The sequence below is a fragment of the Salvelinus fontinalis genome, chromosome 8 (assembly GCF_029448725.1).
Source record: "Salvelinus fontinalis isolate EN_2023a chromosome 8, ASM2944872v1, whole genome shotgun sequence".
Lineage (NCBI taxonomy): Eukaryota > Metazoa > Chordata > Actinopteri > Salmoniformes > Salmonidae > Salvelinus > Salvelinus fontinalis.
Window position 1 is genome coordinate 11,656,373 of NC_074672.1, and position 17,347 is coordinate 11,673,719.

Below are 17,347 nucleotides of genomic sequence, written 5' to 3' on the forward strand. Positions count from 1 at the left end.
GTGCAAAGCTATCATCAAGGCAAAGGGTGGCTATTTTGAAGAATCTGAAATATAACTTGTGTTTTGATTTGTTTAACACTTTTCTGGTTACTACATGATTCCATATGTGTTATTTTGTAGTTTTGATGTCTTCACTATTATTCTATAATGTAGAAAATAGTCCAAATAAAGAAAAACTCTGAAATGAGTAGGTGTGTCCAAATTGTAAGTCAGCATCTAAGTATTTAGTATTAAGTATTTTTATGTAAATTGTTATGGCTGTATTGTTTTAAAAACCCTATAATGTTGTGGGTCCATCAGACCCTCGAACATTGGGTGAATAACAGAAACATGAACGCCACACAAGGGTTAATGTGTGTCTTTTTGTCTATATAGTCATTCCCCTGTAAAGTTGTGTATTTAATCATTGCCGTTTTTCCAAGATCAGTCATTAAAGCCCAGTTTCATGTTAAGTTACATTGATTCAGTTCGCTAGTGAAAGTTTATAATCTTTAATTATTCCATGTCATTTATCTGCGGTTTGATCAGCTAAATGGACGCAGTGTTTAGAACCTCAAGATTCATCATTTTTATACGGTTGTTTGTTGTATTTTTTTATGTTCCCACACTTCACCAACCGGTCATGTTCTCCACTGTGAATACAAATGAGTGTCAGTATGTGTGTGTGGGGGGGGGGGGGGGGGGGGGGCTTGGATCTTGTTTTGCTTTAGAATTAGGCCTAGGCGAAACTAATACTTATTAGTGAATAGACTGTTGATTCAAGTACTCTGACTCACGGGCACCAGTCCACTTCTGACCCCTATGTAGTAAACTTTTGGGGGGTAGCCCCAGGAGAGACTCGAACCCAGATCCAGCGACTGTCAAGCAAACATGTTATCCGTTACACCAAGAGGTCCGGACAACTTGATGAGGTCGCTGGGTGTTAGGTTAAAGGGGAAATCCACAAAAAAAACAATATTTGGGAATTTTTTTCATTAGTCCAAAATGTTTTGCGTGTCAGCACTCAGGTTTTCAAGATATTGGACTTTCGAGAAGCAAAGTGTCACTGACCACACCATCAGCCTGGTAGACACCTACTGTGAAAAGATAAGCAAGGTACTAGACTCCACCTTATATACATTTAGGTTGGGTGCTGAATCCTCGTATATATAATCCACAGTACAAAAATAGGACAGCACTCCGGTGAATAAACGTAAATGTACATTTTTATTGCCGTACGAACATTGGGTATAAGCCCTTCTTCACCGTGCCATGGCAATGGCAATCAATGTCACAACAATGATACCACACACAGGTGGTAATAATTATAAATAATCCGTCAGTATTGGCCCAATCAAGAGATCCCAGCAAGGGAAGCTGTGGGGGAAACATGAAAATCAAATAAAAATATATAACCGCACAATACAGATACATTATGACGTCATTGCCTAAATGTTTGACCTGCATATTTAAAACCTACAACGAAAACAAGAGAAATAACATTCCTCATTGAGGCCTGCTGGGGCAAGCCTAAACAGTCTATCCAATTATGTATCTCATTTATCCCTATCGCCTCCTGTGCCAATCGGTGTTCAGATACTAATACTATACCGCTTCAGGTACACACACACGGAAGCACACAACCTAATAACTTTAAGACTATCCAAATGTCTGTCACACCACTGATTCCTCCCTCTTCTCATCTAGCCTGGAGTCAGGAAGACACACGTTATTCCTTGCAGAACTCCAAACTCACACACACAACACATTCCGAGAACTCCAAACACTAGTTTGGAGTTTCTCGCCCTTCCACTGCCAGAGGCTACTTGGCATGGACAAATATGGGGCTGATTTCTCTAACAGACTAATTCTTCACTGGTGATGCTGTAGAGCGATGGAACTTTGGGCTTTGCTCTTCAGAACGAGAGGAGGAATTATGAAGGTGGGGTGGAGGAGAAAGGAGAGACGTGGGTGACGAGGAAAGGAATGGGCGAGGAGGAAGAGGCTGTCAACCAGGCACATAGCTGAAAATAATCTACCAGATCCCTGCAAGAGAGGAGTCTATCAGAGTTAAGATTGGTACTGGAAACTGCCAAAAGTCTAATATTAGCCATGCACACAGCTGTCTTCAGAACTAGTGGCTAAACTTAGTTCTCCCATCCCAGGCCCCGTCTTTCTATCCCCTGCCCCCTCCCTCTCTATCTCACCAACCTGGAATCATGGGTAGACGTACCATAGTAAAAGTTCATCCGAGACACTCCAATTAGCATGATACGGTACATTTCTTATAGTATGTATTAATTTGAGGATGTCCATCATTCATTTTGTATGATATGTTACGAATTACAATTTGCATAGTATGTTACAAATTGCAATTCGTACAATATGTTATGAATTTGCTAAGCGTATAATATGTTACGAATTCCAATTTGTTGTTGCTAATGTTAGCTAGTAGATTAGGTGGCTAACGTTAGCTAGGTCACCAACATTATGTAGGCTAGGGGTCAAGGTTACGGGTTAAAGTTAAGGTTAGGGTTAGGATTTAGGTCAAAGGGTTAAGGTTAGGGTTAAGGGAAGGGTTAGCTAACATGCTAAGTAGTTGCAAAGTAACTAAAAAAAGTAGTACGTAGCTGCAAAGTTGCTAATTAGCTAAACTTGTTCTCTATGAGATTCGAACGCCCGGTCTTTGGGTTGCTAGACGTTTGCGTTATATGCGTACCCAACAACCTATTTCGATTTTGACTTAAGTAACCTTCTGTCTTATGTACCCATACCAAACATAACATATGATACAAAATGTTCCACATTTACATTTACTATGTTACGTCTAGTCTATACATCTATATTTTAGTCATTTAGCAGAGTGTCTTATCCAGAGCCACTTTCAGTTAGTGCATTATTTTAAGATAGCTAGGTGAGACAACCACATATCACAGGCAATAACGTAGCTATCAGTAGAGTCAGAGCTGGGGGGAGGGGTCAAGTGCTGGTTAAATTTGTTTTGGTTGTTTGGGGGGGTCGAGGTGAGGAGGAGTATTATTTAATTCAGGCAGTTTTTGAAGAGGTAGAGTTTCAGATGCTTTCGGAAGATGGGCAGGGACTCTGGCTTCATGGAGATGCTAGTTCCACCATTGGGTAGCCAGGACAGAGAAGAGCTTGGACTGGGCTGAGTGGGAGCTGCCCTTCCGTAGGGGTGGGAGGACCAAGAGACCTGAGGTGGCAGAACGGAGTGCTCGGGTTGAGGTGTAGGGTTTGAGCATAGCTTGAAGGTAGGGAGGGGCAGTTCCTCTTGCTGCTCAGTAGGTAAGCAGCATGGTCTTGTAGTGGATGCAAGCTTCGACTGGAAGCCAGTGGAGAATGCAGAGGAGGGGGTGACATGAGAGAACTTGAGGAAGGTTGAAAACCATGCGGGCTGATGCGTTCTGGATAAGTTGCAGGGTTTATATGGCACAAGCGGGGAGCCCAGCCAACAGTGAGTTGCAGTAGTACAGATGGAAGAGGACAAGTGTCTGGATTAGGACCTGCGCCACTTCCTGTGTGAGGTAGGGTCGTATTCTACGGATGTTGTAGAGCATGATCCTGCAGCAGCAAGTCACTGCTTTGATGTTTGCAGAAAACGACAGGGTGTTGTCCATGGTCACGCCAAGGTTTTGCACTGGGGAGTTGTCAACCGTGATGGCGAGGTCTATGAGACCAGGCTGGTCTCCCTCCTACTCTTTGAGTTTGGGCTCATTACTTCATTAAGTTCAAAAGACAGACAGGTACAAAATATGAACTGGGATTGCTGGGTTCAGTACACCATAGAACCTGAAATCAACTTATACACTCACTCTCACACACTGAGGCACTTCACCATTTTGTAACCTCAATATTCATTAGGACTGTTAGAGCTGTCGCTCTCCTCATCCTCAGAAGAGGTGAGGAGAGAAGGATCTTCGGACCAAAATGCGGAGTCAGGGAAATATGCCATCTTTATTTATAACGATGAACTGATGGCAACACGAAACAAAACAAAATACTTTCAAAAAACTTACAAAATAAGAAAACGACGTACAACGGAACCTGAACATAAACTTACATGGACAAACGTAAACTTACGAACAGGAACGAACATCAAAACGAACGAACAGCAAAACAGCTCCAAATGTGAAAAACATCGACAACACGATAGACATCACAGGAGACAATCACCCACAAACACACAGTGATAACGCCCTACCTAAATATGACTCTTGATTAGAGGAAAATGCAAACCACCTGCCTCTAATCAAGAGCCATACCAGGCAAACCAAAACCAACATAGAAACGAATAACATAGACTGCCCACCCAAAACACATGCCCTGACCATAAACACATAAAAACAACATAAAACAGGTCAGGACTGTTACAGTACCCCCCCCTCAAGATGCGCACGCCGGGCGCACAAGCACAAAGTCCAGGGGAGGGTCCGGGTGGGCAGTTGACCACGGTGGTGGTTCCGGCTCAGGACGCTGTCCCCTTACCACCTTAGTCACTCCCCTCTTCTGTCTACCCCTTCTAATGACCACCCTAAAACCACTTTCCCCTAAATAAACGGCCAACACCGGAACAAGGGGCAGCACCGGGACAAGGGGCAGCACCGGGACAAGGGGCAGCACCGGGACAAGGGGCAGCACCAGGATAAGGACCAGCACCGGAATAAGGGGCAGCACCGGGACAAGGGGCAGCACCGGGACAAGGGGCAGCACCGGGACAAGGGGCAGCACCGGGACAAGGGGCAGCACCGGGATAAGGGGCAGCACCGGGACAAGGGGCAGCACCGGGACAAGGGGCAGCACCGGGACAAGGGGCAGCACCGGGACAAGGGGCAACACCGGGACAAGGGGCAGATCCCGGCTGAAGGACTCTGGCAGGTCCTGTTTGGACGGCTCTGGCAAGTCCATGCTGGCTGACGGCTCTCTACGCTCATGGCAGGCTGACGGCTCTTGACGCTCATGGCAGGCTGACGGCTCTCGACGCTCATGGCAGGCTGACGGCTCTCGACGCTCATGGCAGGCTGACGGCTCTCGACGCTCATGGCGCTCTGACGGCTCTGGCTGCTCATGGCTCTCTGACGGCTCTGGCTGCTCATGGCTCACTGACGGCTCTGGCTGCTCATGGCTCTTTGACGGCTCTGGCTGCTCATGGCTCACTGACGGCTCTGGCTGCTCATGGCTCGCTGGCGGCTCTGGCAGATCCTGTCTGGTTGGCGGCTCTGGCAGATCCTGTCTGGTTGGCGGCTCTGGCAGATCCTGTCTGGTTGGCGGCTCTGGCAGATCCTGTCTGGCTGACGGCTCTAGCGGCTCCTGTCTGGCTGACGGCTCTAGCGGCTCCTGTCTGGCGGATGGCTCTGTAGGCTCATGTCAGACGGGCGGCTTTGCAGGCTCATGGCAGACGGGCGGCTTTGCAGGCTCATGGCAGACGGATGGCTCAGACGGCGCTGGGGAGACGGATGGCTCAGATGGCGCTGGAGAGACGGATGGCTCAGATGGCGCTGGGGAGACGGATGGCTCAGATGGCGCTGGGGAGACGGATGGCTCAGATGGCGCTGGGGAGACGGATGGCTCAGATGGCGCTGGGGAGACAGATAGCTCTGTAGGGAGGAGAAGGAGAGACAGCCTGGTGCGTGGTCTAGGCACCGGCTGCGCTGGAGAGGAGGAAACAGCAGGAGAGAGAACCCGGAGAGACAGCCTGGTACGGGGGGCTGCCACCGGAGGACTGGTACATGGAGGTGGCACCGGATATACCGGACCGTGAAGGAGGACACGTGCTCTTGAGCACCGAGCCTCCCCAACCCCACCAGGTTGAATGAACCCCGTAGCCCTGCCAGTGCGGTGAGGTGGAATAGCCCGCACTGGGCTATGCAGGCGAACCGGGGACACCACCTGTAAGGCTGGTGCCATGTACACCGGCCCGAGGAGACGTACTGGAGACCAGCTACGTTGGGCCGGCTTCATGGCACCCGGCTCGATGCCCAACCTAGCCCTCCCAGTGCGGCAAGGTGGAATAGCCCGCACTGGGCTAAGCACGCGTACTGGGGACACCGTGCGCTCTACCGCATAACACGGTGTCTTACCAATACGACGCCTTCTACCTCCACGGTAAGCACGGGGAGTTTGCTCGGGTATCTTACCCGGCTTTGCCACACTCCTCGTGTGCCCCCCCCCAAGAAATTTTTTGGTCTGACTCACCGGCTCCCAACCGCGTCGTCTCGCTGCCTCCTCATACCAGCGCCGCTCAGCCTTCGCTGCTTCCAATTCCTCCTTTGGACGGCGATATTCCCCTGGTTGAGCCCAAGGTCCTCTACCGTCCAAGATCTCCTCCCAAGTCCAGAAGTTCTTATTGCTCCGTCGAGCATTCCCATACCGCTTGGTCACTGTTTGTTGGTGGGTGATTCTGTTAGAGCTGTCGCTCTCCTCATCCTCAGAAGAGGTGAGGAGAGAAGGATCTTCGGACCAAAATGCGGAGTCAGGGAAATATGCCATCTTTATTTATAACGATGAACTGATGGCAACACGAAACAAAACAAAATACTTTCAAAAAACTTACAAAATAAGAAAACGACGTACAACGGAACCTGAACATAAACTTACATGGACAAACGTAAACTTACGAACAGGAACGAACATCAAAACGAACGAACAGCAAAACAGCTCCAAATGTGAAAAACATCGACAACACGATAGACATCACAGGAGACAATCACCCACAAACACACAGTGATAACGCCCTACCTAAATATGACTCTTGATTAGAGGAAAATGCAAACCACCTGCCTCTAATCAAGAGCCATACCAGGCAAACCAAAACCAACATAGAAACGAATAACATAGACTGCCCACCCAAAACACATGCCCTGACCATAAACACATAAAAACAACATAAAACAGGTCAGGACTGTTACAAGGACTCTGGAAAGAATTTGCATCCAGACAAATGAATCAGCATGGAAGGGAACATCAGGAAATGTCTGGTTTGGAAGATGTTTATAAAAATGTCATCCATTGAAAAAATATAAATTGAATTCACATGTTCAACTGGATTTAATCTTCTTCATAGGACAACAAGTAAAATCCCCAATCTTTCAGTTAGTTTCCACTGTGAAAACGTAACACGCCCAATGTCCGCCAGATGCATTTTGATTTGCCAGATGTCTAGCCCACATTTTCCGTACTTGACGCACATGAACATCGCTTTGCAACTAGCTAAAAGCTAGCTAGTTGGAGTCTGTGTGTGTACTTCCATTTGTACCACCGCACGGTAAAGCCACGCACGAGTTGAAAATATTGAGTGCATGCGGTACACAGAACGTACCGCAGCCTAGTGCGGCACCCCCAACGTAGCGTTGCGGAATGCTCCACTGACAATGAATGACTTCCTCCGTAACGCCAAAGAGTTTGATGCCTCTGGTGGACATGAGGTGTAACCAACTGTTGCGGCCATAGACTATATGGTTGGTGCATGTGGACTACGCTCTGCTGCCCCTGTCTGGTACTGGGTGGAGTTGCAGTCTCATCTTTTGTGATTCAACCTCCCCGACTAAGAGGTGGAGAAAGGCATGTTGTTTTTCATGACATGGGTCTGAGTTCCCACAGACTGAGCTAGTCGTCTCTTCAACAGTCATTCCTTCTTTTATCTGGGTTTGCACGAAATGGCACCTTATTCTTTATATAGTGCACTTCCCTATTCAGGCCCTGGTCAAAATTATTTAACTGCATAGGGAATAGGGTGCCATTTGGGATGAAATTCATGTTTTGAATTATCACTTAGGTGCAAAAGTCAGGCAGATTCCACTGAGATTCGAGCTCAGATCACTGGATTCAAAGTCTGACAGTGAGGCTTGATATCTCCACTGCTCCACTTCTACCCCCTCGCCCCCGCCCACCGCATCGATGTCTCTCCCCCGCTCTCCTTCCCCCGTCTCTCTGACCCCTCTCCCTCCCTCTCTTCTCTCTTCTCTGGGGGATATAGTGACTGACCCTGGGTTCTAAGCTGACATGTGGAATTGTTTTAAGAAGGTCATACCATGGATCATTTAGGTATTTGATTTTGAATTTTAGGAGCCCTTTAAAATATAAAATATTTAATTTTAACTTTACTGCTATATCCCATAGAAATGCATTGAATAAGACATTCAGAAATGGCAAAAAAGACAGTAAAATAACAATTAAAAAAAGGTTTTGAAGTGTCTGTCCTGTGAGATATAAGAAGGCTCAGGAAATGTATATACACTGCTCAAAAAAATAAAGGGAACACTTAAACAACACAATGTAACTCCAAGTCAATCACACTTCTGTGAAATCAAACTGTCCACTTAGGAAGCAACACTGATTGACAATAAATTTCACATGCTGTTGTGCAAATGGAATAGACAAAAGGTGTAAATTATAGGCAATTAGCAAGACACCCCCAAAAAAGGAGTGATTCTGCAGGTGGTGACCACAGACCACTTCTCAGTTCCTATGCTTCCTGGCTGATGTTTTGGTCACTTTTGAATGCTGGCGGTGCTCTCACTCTAGTGGTAGCATGAGACGGAGTCTACAACCCACACAAGTGGCTCAGGTAGTGCAGTTCATCCAGGATGGCACATCAATGCGAGCTGTGGCAAAAGGTTTGCTGTGTCTGTCAGCGTAGTGTCCAGAGCATGGAGGCGCTACCAGGAGACAGGCCAGTACATCAGGAGATGTGGAGGAGGCCGTAGGAGGGCAACAACCCAGCAGCAGGACCGCTACCTCTGCCTTTGTGCAAGGAGGTGCACTGCCAGCGCCCTGCAAAATGACCTCCAGCAGGCCACAAATGTGCATGTGTCAGCATATGGTCTCACAAGGGGTCTGAGGATCTCATCTCGGTACCTAATGGCAGTCAGGCTACCTCTGGCGAGCACATGGAGGGCTGTACGGCCCCACAAAGAAATGCCACCCCACACCATGACTGACCCATCGCCAAACCGGTCATGCTGGAGGATGTTGCAGGCAGCAGAACGTTCTCCATGGCGTCTCCAGACTCTGTCACGCCTGTCACATGTGCTCATGTGCTCAGTGTGAACCTGCTTTCATCTGTGAAGAGCACAGGGCGCCAGTGGCGAATTTGTCAATCTTGGTGTTCTCTGGCAAATGCCAAACGTCCTGCACGGTGTTGGGCTGTAAGCACAACCCCCACCTGTGGACGTCGGGCCCTCATACCACCCTCATGGAGTCTGTTTCTGACCGTTTGAGCAGACACATGCACATTTGTGGCCTGCTGGAGGTCATTTTGCAGGGCGCTGGCAGTGCACCTCCTTGCACAAAGGCGGAGGTAGCGGTCCTGCTGCTGGGTTGTTGCCCTCCTACGGCCTCCTCCACGTCTCCTGATGTACTGGCCTGTCTCCTGGTAGCGCCTCCATGCTCTGGACACTACGCTGACAGACACAGCAAACCTTTTTGCCACAGCTCGCATTGATGTGCCATCCTGGATGAGCTGCACTACCTGAGCCACTTGTGTGGGTTGTAGACTCCGTTTCATGCTACCACTAGAGTGAGAGCACCGCCAGCATTCAAAAGTGACCAAAACATCAGCCAGGAAGCATAGGAACTGAGAAGTGGTCTGTGGTCACCACCTGCAGAATCACTCCTTTTTTGGGGGTGTCTTGCTAATTGCCTATAATTTACACCTTTTGTCTATTCCATTTGCACAACAGCATGTGAAATTTATTGTCAATCAGTGTTGCTTCCTAAGTGGACAGTTTGATTTCACAGAAGTGTGATTGACTTGGAGTTACATTGTGTTGTTTAAGTGTTCCCTTTATTTTTTTGAGCAGTGTATATATACACTACCGGTCAAAAGTCTACCATCAATAGACTCCAGAGGGGTTTAAGCGCGGCATGTATTCTATCGGTTTTTGAGCGTTGGGCCAGTAACCCAAAGGTTGCTAGTTTGATTCCCCGAGCCGACAAGATTAAAATTCTGTTGATGTGGCACTTAACCCTAATTGCTCCTGTACGTCGCTCTCGATAAGAGCGTCTGCTAAATGACTAAAAATGTAAATTATCTTTTTCTTCTTATCTGTCTCACCAGGCAGGTCCTACCAAGACTTGAACTCTGATCACTGGATACAAAATCCAGAGTACTAACCATTGCATCATAGAACCTGAGAACTTGTGCTTTCTGGCATCTTGTGAATCTCTCTGAAACTCTCTGAATCTCTTTGTGCCTCAAATGACTGGCTGAGATGTTGCAACCTAGTGTTCCAACATACCTCCTACTGTGCATATGCCTACCTCTTCTTGTTCTATGGAGCTTTTAGTTCAGTGAATATAACAGCATTTTGTTGTCTTGTAAGTTTCTTTCACTGGTACTGCAACGTTGATCTGACAGAATGCCAAAGGCAGCTTTTGATAAGCTATGAGACGTCTTCAATGGGCTAGGGACATTTGATAGGATCGACAGAGACTGGAAGCCCTTAGTGTTTCCAGCAACAGCAGTCTGTTGTCTAACTAACACTTAATACCAGGCAGGTGTTTCAATCGACGACATCTGACAGATTTTTATTATTTGTTTTATGTGTATAGCTACAGGGGTTTTCACAAGAGCTCGCTATGATAGGCATAGTTATATAAATGTGTGTGTTCTTGCATTAGTTTTGTCAGTGAGAGGAGGTGCAGAGAGATCAGAGAGCACAGGTACGTTTGGTTGTGGATAATGTCCTTGCCTTAGGCTTGTTTTAAAAGGCTCAGTTCAACAGTACCCTTAAACTGTACACTCAGGGCTATTTTAGTGCTTCTAAGACATGGATGCTTTGAAACACATGTAGCACTGGCACTGGCACATAACTAACTGGTCACTTGAGTAATGTTTACATACTGTTTTACCCATTATATGTGTATATACTGTATTCTAGTCAAGGCCATCCTATTCAACTATTGCTGTACATATACTATTCTATCCTACGTATTCTTCAGATATACTATATATTCTATCCACATACTGTCCATAATGTCTATACATCCCATCACATACATATATATCTATATATACACTGAACAAAAATATAAACACAACATGTAAAGTGTTGGTCCCATGTTTCATTAACTGAAAAAAAATCCCAGAAATGTTCCATGGCACAAAAGTTTATTTTTACTCATATTTTGTGCACAAATGTGTTTATATCCCAGTTAGTGAGCATTTCTACTTTGCCAAGATAATCCATCCCCCTGACAGGTGTGGCATATCAAGAAGCTGATTAAACAGGATGATCATTACACAGGTGCACCTTGTGCTGGGGGGGGACAATAAAAGGCAACTTTAAAATGTGCAGTTTTGTCACACAACACAATGCCACAGATGTCTCAAGTTTTGAGGGAGCGTGCGATTGACATGTTGACAGCAGGAAAGTCTCCCAGAGCTGTTGCCAGAAAACTGAATGTTCATTTCTCTACCTTAAGCTGCCTCCTGTCGTCACAACCGCAGACCACGTGTAACCACGCCAGCCCAGGACCTCCACATTCTGGGGAAAAACGAATTCTGATTGGCTGGGCCTGGGCCTGGTTCCGAATAATTGTTAATTGTTCTGTATTTCTTAATTCCATTATTTTACTTTTAGATTTGTGTGTATTGTTGTGTATTGTTAGATATTACTGCACTGTTGGAGCTAGGAACACAAGCATTTTGCTACACCCGTAATAACATCTGCTAAACATGTGTATGCAACCAATAACATATGATTTGATTTGATTCATTTTGAACTGTATTGGAGCTCTATTGTGCTTCTGCAAACAGCCAGTAAGGGGCAGACTTACTTAGTCAGTAAGCTCTCTGCTAGGCTGGTGAACACATACTATTGGGACTGAAAACACAGTTCTAAGCATCTTCTGTGTATTATTTCAAGTGATTGTAACCTATAGTCCATGTTACCTCATTTTATAGCAGACAGCTTTCTGTGAACAATTATGATGTGTGTGAATGTGGGTGTGTGCTCCTCCCTCCCTCTATATGTGCGTGCGTATGTGTGTGTGTGTGCGCACACGTGCATGTGTGTGTCCTTTGCATGCCATTTTTGGAACAATTAACTGACTAGGCCCCTGGCTCGCAGTAACAGCAGGGTTAGTTTGTTGTCCCTTCAAATGGATTAGAACATTAGAGAGGCTAGCGCTGACATAAGGAGAAAGATGGAGAATGGCAATGAAAGAGGGAGAAGAAAAAGAGGGAGAGAGAGGGAGAAAGAGAGAGAGAAAGATTAGAGACAGAGGAAGAGGGAGAGGGAGAGGGAGATCGAGAGGGAGAGGGAGATGGAGAATAACTTTCAAAGACAGAGAGAGAACGCAGACCAGGAGAAGAGATACGGAACATAAGGTTAAAAAACAGGGAGAAAGAGAAAGAGAGAGAGAGCAGGCCTTACTGCTCAGCTCCTTGCCAACCTGTCAGGAGAGCTGCTCCTCCTGCTGTTGTTCCTTGCCTTCTAATCCTCCTGTAAATCTCCTGTAATCGGGATGAGAGCTGAGAGCATGCTGCCTCCTGACTAATTTAGACCAGCAGCTTCAGGCTGCTGTTGCCTGACTTAGCATTCAGTGTCTATGTAAAGACCTGGAAGGAGGATTGCATGGGGTTGGTGATCCCTCGTACAGCCTAGGCTAAGTGGTCAAGTCAAGCGGAGCGATGCGCACCGTGTGAGGAGGGAAGGAGGAGGCTAGAGGGGTCTATAGCTGGAGAAGCACGAGTCTGATGTCACTGGGACTCCTCCAAGATCCCAGAGGAAGAGAGGAACAGAGGAGGAATAGGGGATGCTAATGCTGTATTGACCCAGGAAGAGAGAGAGAGGGAGGAACAAGAGGAGAATACCCTATTGGATAGAGACTTTTTATGGTGAGACATGGACGTGTGGTGGATGTGGGTTGGTTTATAACTATTTCAAAGGTCATGGTCCCACTAGTCTGTTTGTTGGGGAGTTTATCAGAGGCAACACTGGTTGTGGATTGTTGTTACCTTTATAACCTATTTTCTCCTTCCACAGTTTGTTGTTCAGAGAAACAACAGAACAGAGAACTTGATCAAATCAGATTTTCAGTGGAAGTTGTTGGAGAGCGAGAAAGAGAGAGAGAGAGGAGAGGGGCTTGTAGCGATACTGATCTTCATTCTTCTGAGAGGAATGACAGAACAGCAGAGGAATGAAAGCAAAGGCTTGTTGGATTAGAAGAGGTAGAGTGTTCCCCTCTGTGTTTTAACTAGATCCTACTGAAAGGAAGCTTTTAGACTAATGAGTAGACTAAGACCATGTATATTGTTAAAAGCCAACTGCTGCGGGGTAGGAAACAACAAAATACATCTGGTGTTCAGGGGAAATGAAAAGAGAGAGTAGCTTACAGAACAGACTTATAGCAAATGGGTGCTCAGCGATGGTCTTAAAACCTCTTAAGGATCCGACAATTTTTTCAATTTTTCCTAAAATGACATACCCAAATCTAACTGCCTGTAACTCAGGCCCTGAAGCAAGGATATGTATATTCTTGGTACCATTTGAAAGGAAACACTTTGAAGTTTGTGGAAATGTGAAAGGAATGTTGGAAAATATAACACAATAGATCTGGTAAAAGATTATACAAAGAAAAAACCAACTGTTCTTTTGTATTTTTTTGTACCATCATCTTTGAAATGCAAGAGAAATGCCATTGTGTATTATTACAGCCCAGCTGCACTTTAGATTTTGGCCACTAGATGGCAGCAGTATATGTGCAAAGTTTTAGACTGATCCAATGAACCATTGCATTTCTGTTCAAAATGTTGTATCAAGACTGCCCAAATGTGCCTAATTGGTTTATTAATAACTTTCATGTTCAAAACTGTGCACTCTCCTCAAACAATAGCATGTTATTCTTTCACTGTAATAGCTACTGTAAATTGGACAGTGCAGTTAGATTAACAAGAATTTAAGCTTTCTGCCAATATCAGATATGTCTTTGTCCTTGGAAATGTTCTTGTTACTTACAACCTCATGCTTATCGCATTAGCCTACGTTAGCTCAACGTCAGGGGACTCTCCGATCCTGAAGAAGTTAAAACACCCAAGGATTTATTACAACGGAACAGGATCTGATGTCTATGTCCACTGATCTCAGTAATAGCCTCTACACAAGATCAAGCACCAAGCACCAAGTCTCCCAGTAGGGTGTCATGATGTCTAGGCCTCAAGCCAGTTACATTATCCTCTCAGTGGCGGTTCTAGCTTGTATGGCTCCCTGGACGAACCCTCCCCCCCACAACAAACAAAAAAAAAATCCCCATTCTGCACTAACTGTCATTCTTATTCAGACATTTGGAACATCAGAAATAAATCATCATAACATTTGCAACTATATAAATATAAATATATATACAAAAATACGACTCATAACTATCAAAAAGAAGTAACAAAGACAAATAGAACAAATTATAGTATATAAATACAAATAAAAAAGAGAATCTAATTATTACACTATTACCCTATTACTAACAAAAAACACACAAATAAAACTAAATTGCACAAATCCTATATCACACAAATACACAAATAGAATAACACACGTATATAGAAGAGATCCTGATTATTACACTATTGCACTTCAAACAAGAAACACAAACTAAATTGCACAACTAGTTGCATTATTAATTGCATTAGTACTGTACAAAGTTACAGGTACTCTATTTGATAGATTCCCCACGCTCACCCTACCTCGGGCTTCCAGTGAGGAGACCTGAGGTCAACCTACCCCGCCCTCCATCTCGTACTTATGAGTGGGAGACCTTCCCAGGCAGTAGCCTGCCTAGCTCACAAACTAGAATCAGGGTGCCCACTCTGACAAGGTTATTTGACCCACAGTCCCACACGGTGACACGATATCATTGACGTGACATGCAAATGAGCGATAGAAAACCGATTGCGCAAATGTCACCATTCGGAATATATATATTGTTTTTCATTTTGCATTTATGTATTTTTCAATTTTTTATTTAATTGTGCGGGTGGGCGGCTGCCCATGTCACCTATGCCTAAATCCGCCGCTGCTGTCAGATTGCACAGTGCTAAAGCACAAGAGGGCCGACAATATCTAACTGCCGTAATGGCTCAGATTACACCACCTCCTGTCAATCACACCTGGCGTGGTGGGGCTAGGTCCTCCTCAGGTTCTCCTCAGGTCCTCCTCAGGTTCTCCTCAGGTTCTCCTCAAGTTCTCCGCAGCCTGATTCACACCATAGGACCTAAGCGAGCCAGCCATAGTTGAGCTGTGCTGGGCTGGCCTGGATACGTATCCCCCAAAGTTGATGTAACCGTGCTGAGAACGACAATGTAAAAAAGAAAATATCTGAACAAACGCAATTCAGATGAATCAGGCATTAAGGCTCTCTTCAGGTTTGGGGTGAGTTGAGGCTCATCCCCTGTCCATACACTCACACCATGCTGTCAATGGAAAACGTAGGAGTTACAACTGTGCTGTCTCAGGTCAATGAGAACCTTAGAAGAATGCTATGGAGCAACCTATTTGACGGATCAAGATTGATTGAAAGATATGGACTTGAGAGGGTCAACCAACTATGTAGGCTAATGATTAGAAAATGTTTTGTTGTCACATTGGTCATTGATTGTAGGGTAAATACAGCCTCTAAGAGATTGTTTAATGGCTATTATTCTACAATATATGCCTGCAAATGCCAGCTACATGGTTTATTTGAGTTGTTGTACTGTGAATCAGAGATGTTTGAGAGACGCTCTATGAGCTGTTGATCGACACTCTGATCCAAAACAGATGATATGTTGGAGAAAGGGAAGACAAGCGTACTATAATAGAGTACGAACAGGACTTTTGCTTCATCACATAATTGAGTGAGCCAGTTGCTACATCACATAATTGAGTGAGCCAGTCGTTGCACAATGTGTAACTGAATTAGAGGTCTCTGTGTGGTGCTCGAGGGCGACAGTCATATTGTGTGTGTGTGTGTGTGTGTGTGTGTGTGTGTGTGTGTGTGTGTGTGTGTGTGTGTGTGTGTGTGTGTGTGTGTGTGTGTGTGTGTGTGTGTGTGTGTGTGTGTGTGTGTGTGTGTGTGTGTGTGTGTGTGGGTGGGTGGGTGGGTGTGTGTGTGTGTGTGTGTGTGTGCTTGTCTGTGCCCCTCCAGACAGTCATATTGTTTGTCTGTCCATTTCTCCAGAGATCCTCCAGGATGCAGTCATTATCAGCAGGGCAGAGGCAGGGTCCTTTCCACCTCCACAGGTTCTGATCCCATCCTTCTGGGGGCTGAGGAGGCCTCTCGATTGGGTGTGATCCCCTCCTCTTGGGGCTCCTGGAGGTCAAGCGATGGCTCATGCACTAAATGACCCACACCTGGGCGCCGGCCCATCCGAGGACTCTGAACTCTCTCAGAATGAGTCTGAAACGGCGAGCTTGGTGTCTGAGGACTCTATCATGCCAGACTATGAGATGGAGCGGGGTAGAGGAGGCACCACCTCTACACTGTACGAGGCCTGTAACAGGAACGAGGCGCTAACCCTACAGAGGGTCCTGGAGAGGGGGGTTACTAAGGAAGAAGTCATGGAGCTGGACATCAACGGCAGGGTAAGGATACACAAACAAACAGAAACACACACATACACCTTACTAGCCCACACTATCAATAGTAACATAAGGATGTGTAATACTTCTCTGTGGTGTTCCTCCCACTACCCACCACCATCAAAACCATATGGCCCCAGATATTGTACATTAGAGCAGAGTTTCTCAACCTTTGGTCCTTGGGTCTCTGGCATGATGTGGCCCAGTCCCTGAGATGGTTAGCTGACACTAAGTCAGTTACTCAGGTGTTGGTTTTAATGTAAGCGGTGCCACAAGGAGGATGAGCAAAAGAATGCCGGTTGCTAGTGCATTAAAGCATACACCTAGTTAGTGACCGCGTGTCTTTGTTTCTGCTTTGTTTTCCATGTCAGAATGGCCTGATGTTGGCTGTCTCCAGAGGCTACGTGGACATGGTCTACGGTCTACACACGTGTCCACTGATAGACATCAACCATCAGGACAACGAAGGCAGCACAGCAGTGATGATCGCTGCCCAGGCCGGTAAGCACCGCGATATTATCATGGCTAGCTTGGGTGAGCAAGGTAGCATGATTATATCCTACCATTTCAACCTTTAACATGGCCTATGATTGGGTGGTCAAAAGTATTATAATCAGGGAAGTATCTGGAAAATGAATCCCTTTACCGTTGTCGCAGTGCATTCAGCTGAAGAAGAAATGTTGGTTATACTGAAAATATTCGTTCAAAGTGTATAATAACATACAAGATCAAGTAAATCTGTGGAGTATCAAGATCCGCAGTATTCTGGAGTTTATTTCTATATAGTTGTACTGTAA

The 17,347-nt window shown here is 45.8% G+C and overlaps 1 protein-coding gene across 1 annotated transcript in view; it reads left to right on the forward strand.

Moving 5' to 3' along the window:
• The first annotated feature begins 16,110 nt into the window (after nucleotides 1–16,110).
• LOC129860549 (photoreceptor ankyrin repeat protein-like) overlaps nucleotides 16,111–17,347 on the forward strand; it is a 4,948-nt gene continuing 3,711 nt past the window's right edge. Inside the window, exons 1-2 of the mRNA XM_055931040.1 lie at nucleotides 16,111–16,553; nucleotides 16,922–17,051. Coding sequence (XP_055787015.1) covers nucleotides 16,296–16,553; nucleotides 16,922–17,051 — 388 coding nt within the window. The 5' untranslated portion in view covers nucleotides 16,111–16,295. The remainder of the gene's footprint in view (nucleotides 16,554–16,921; nucleotides 17,052–17,347) is intronic.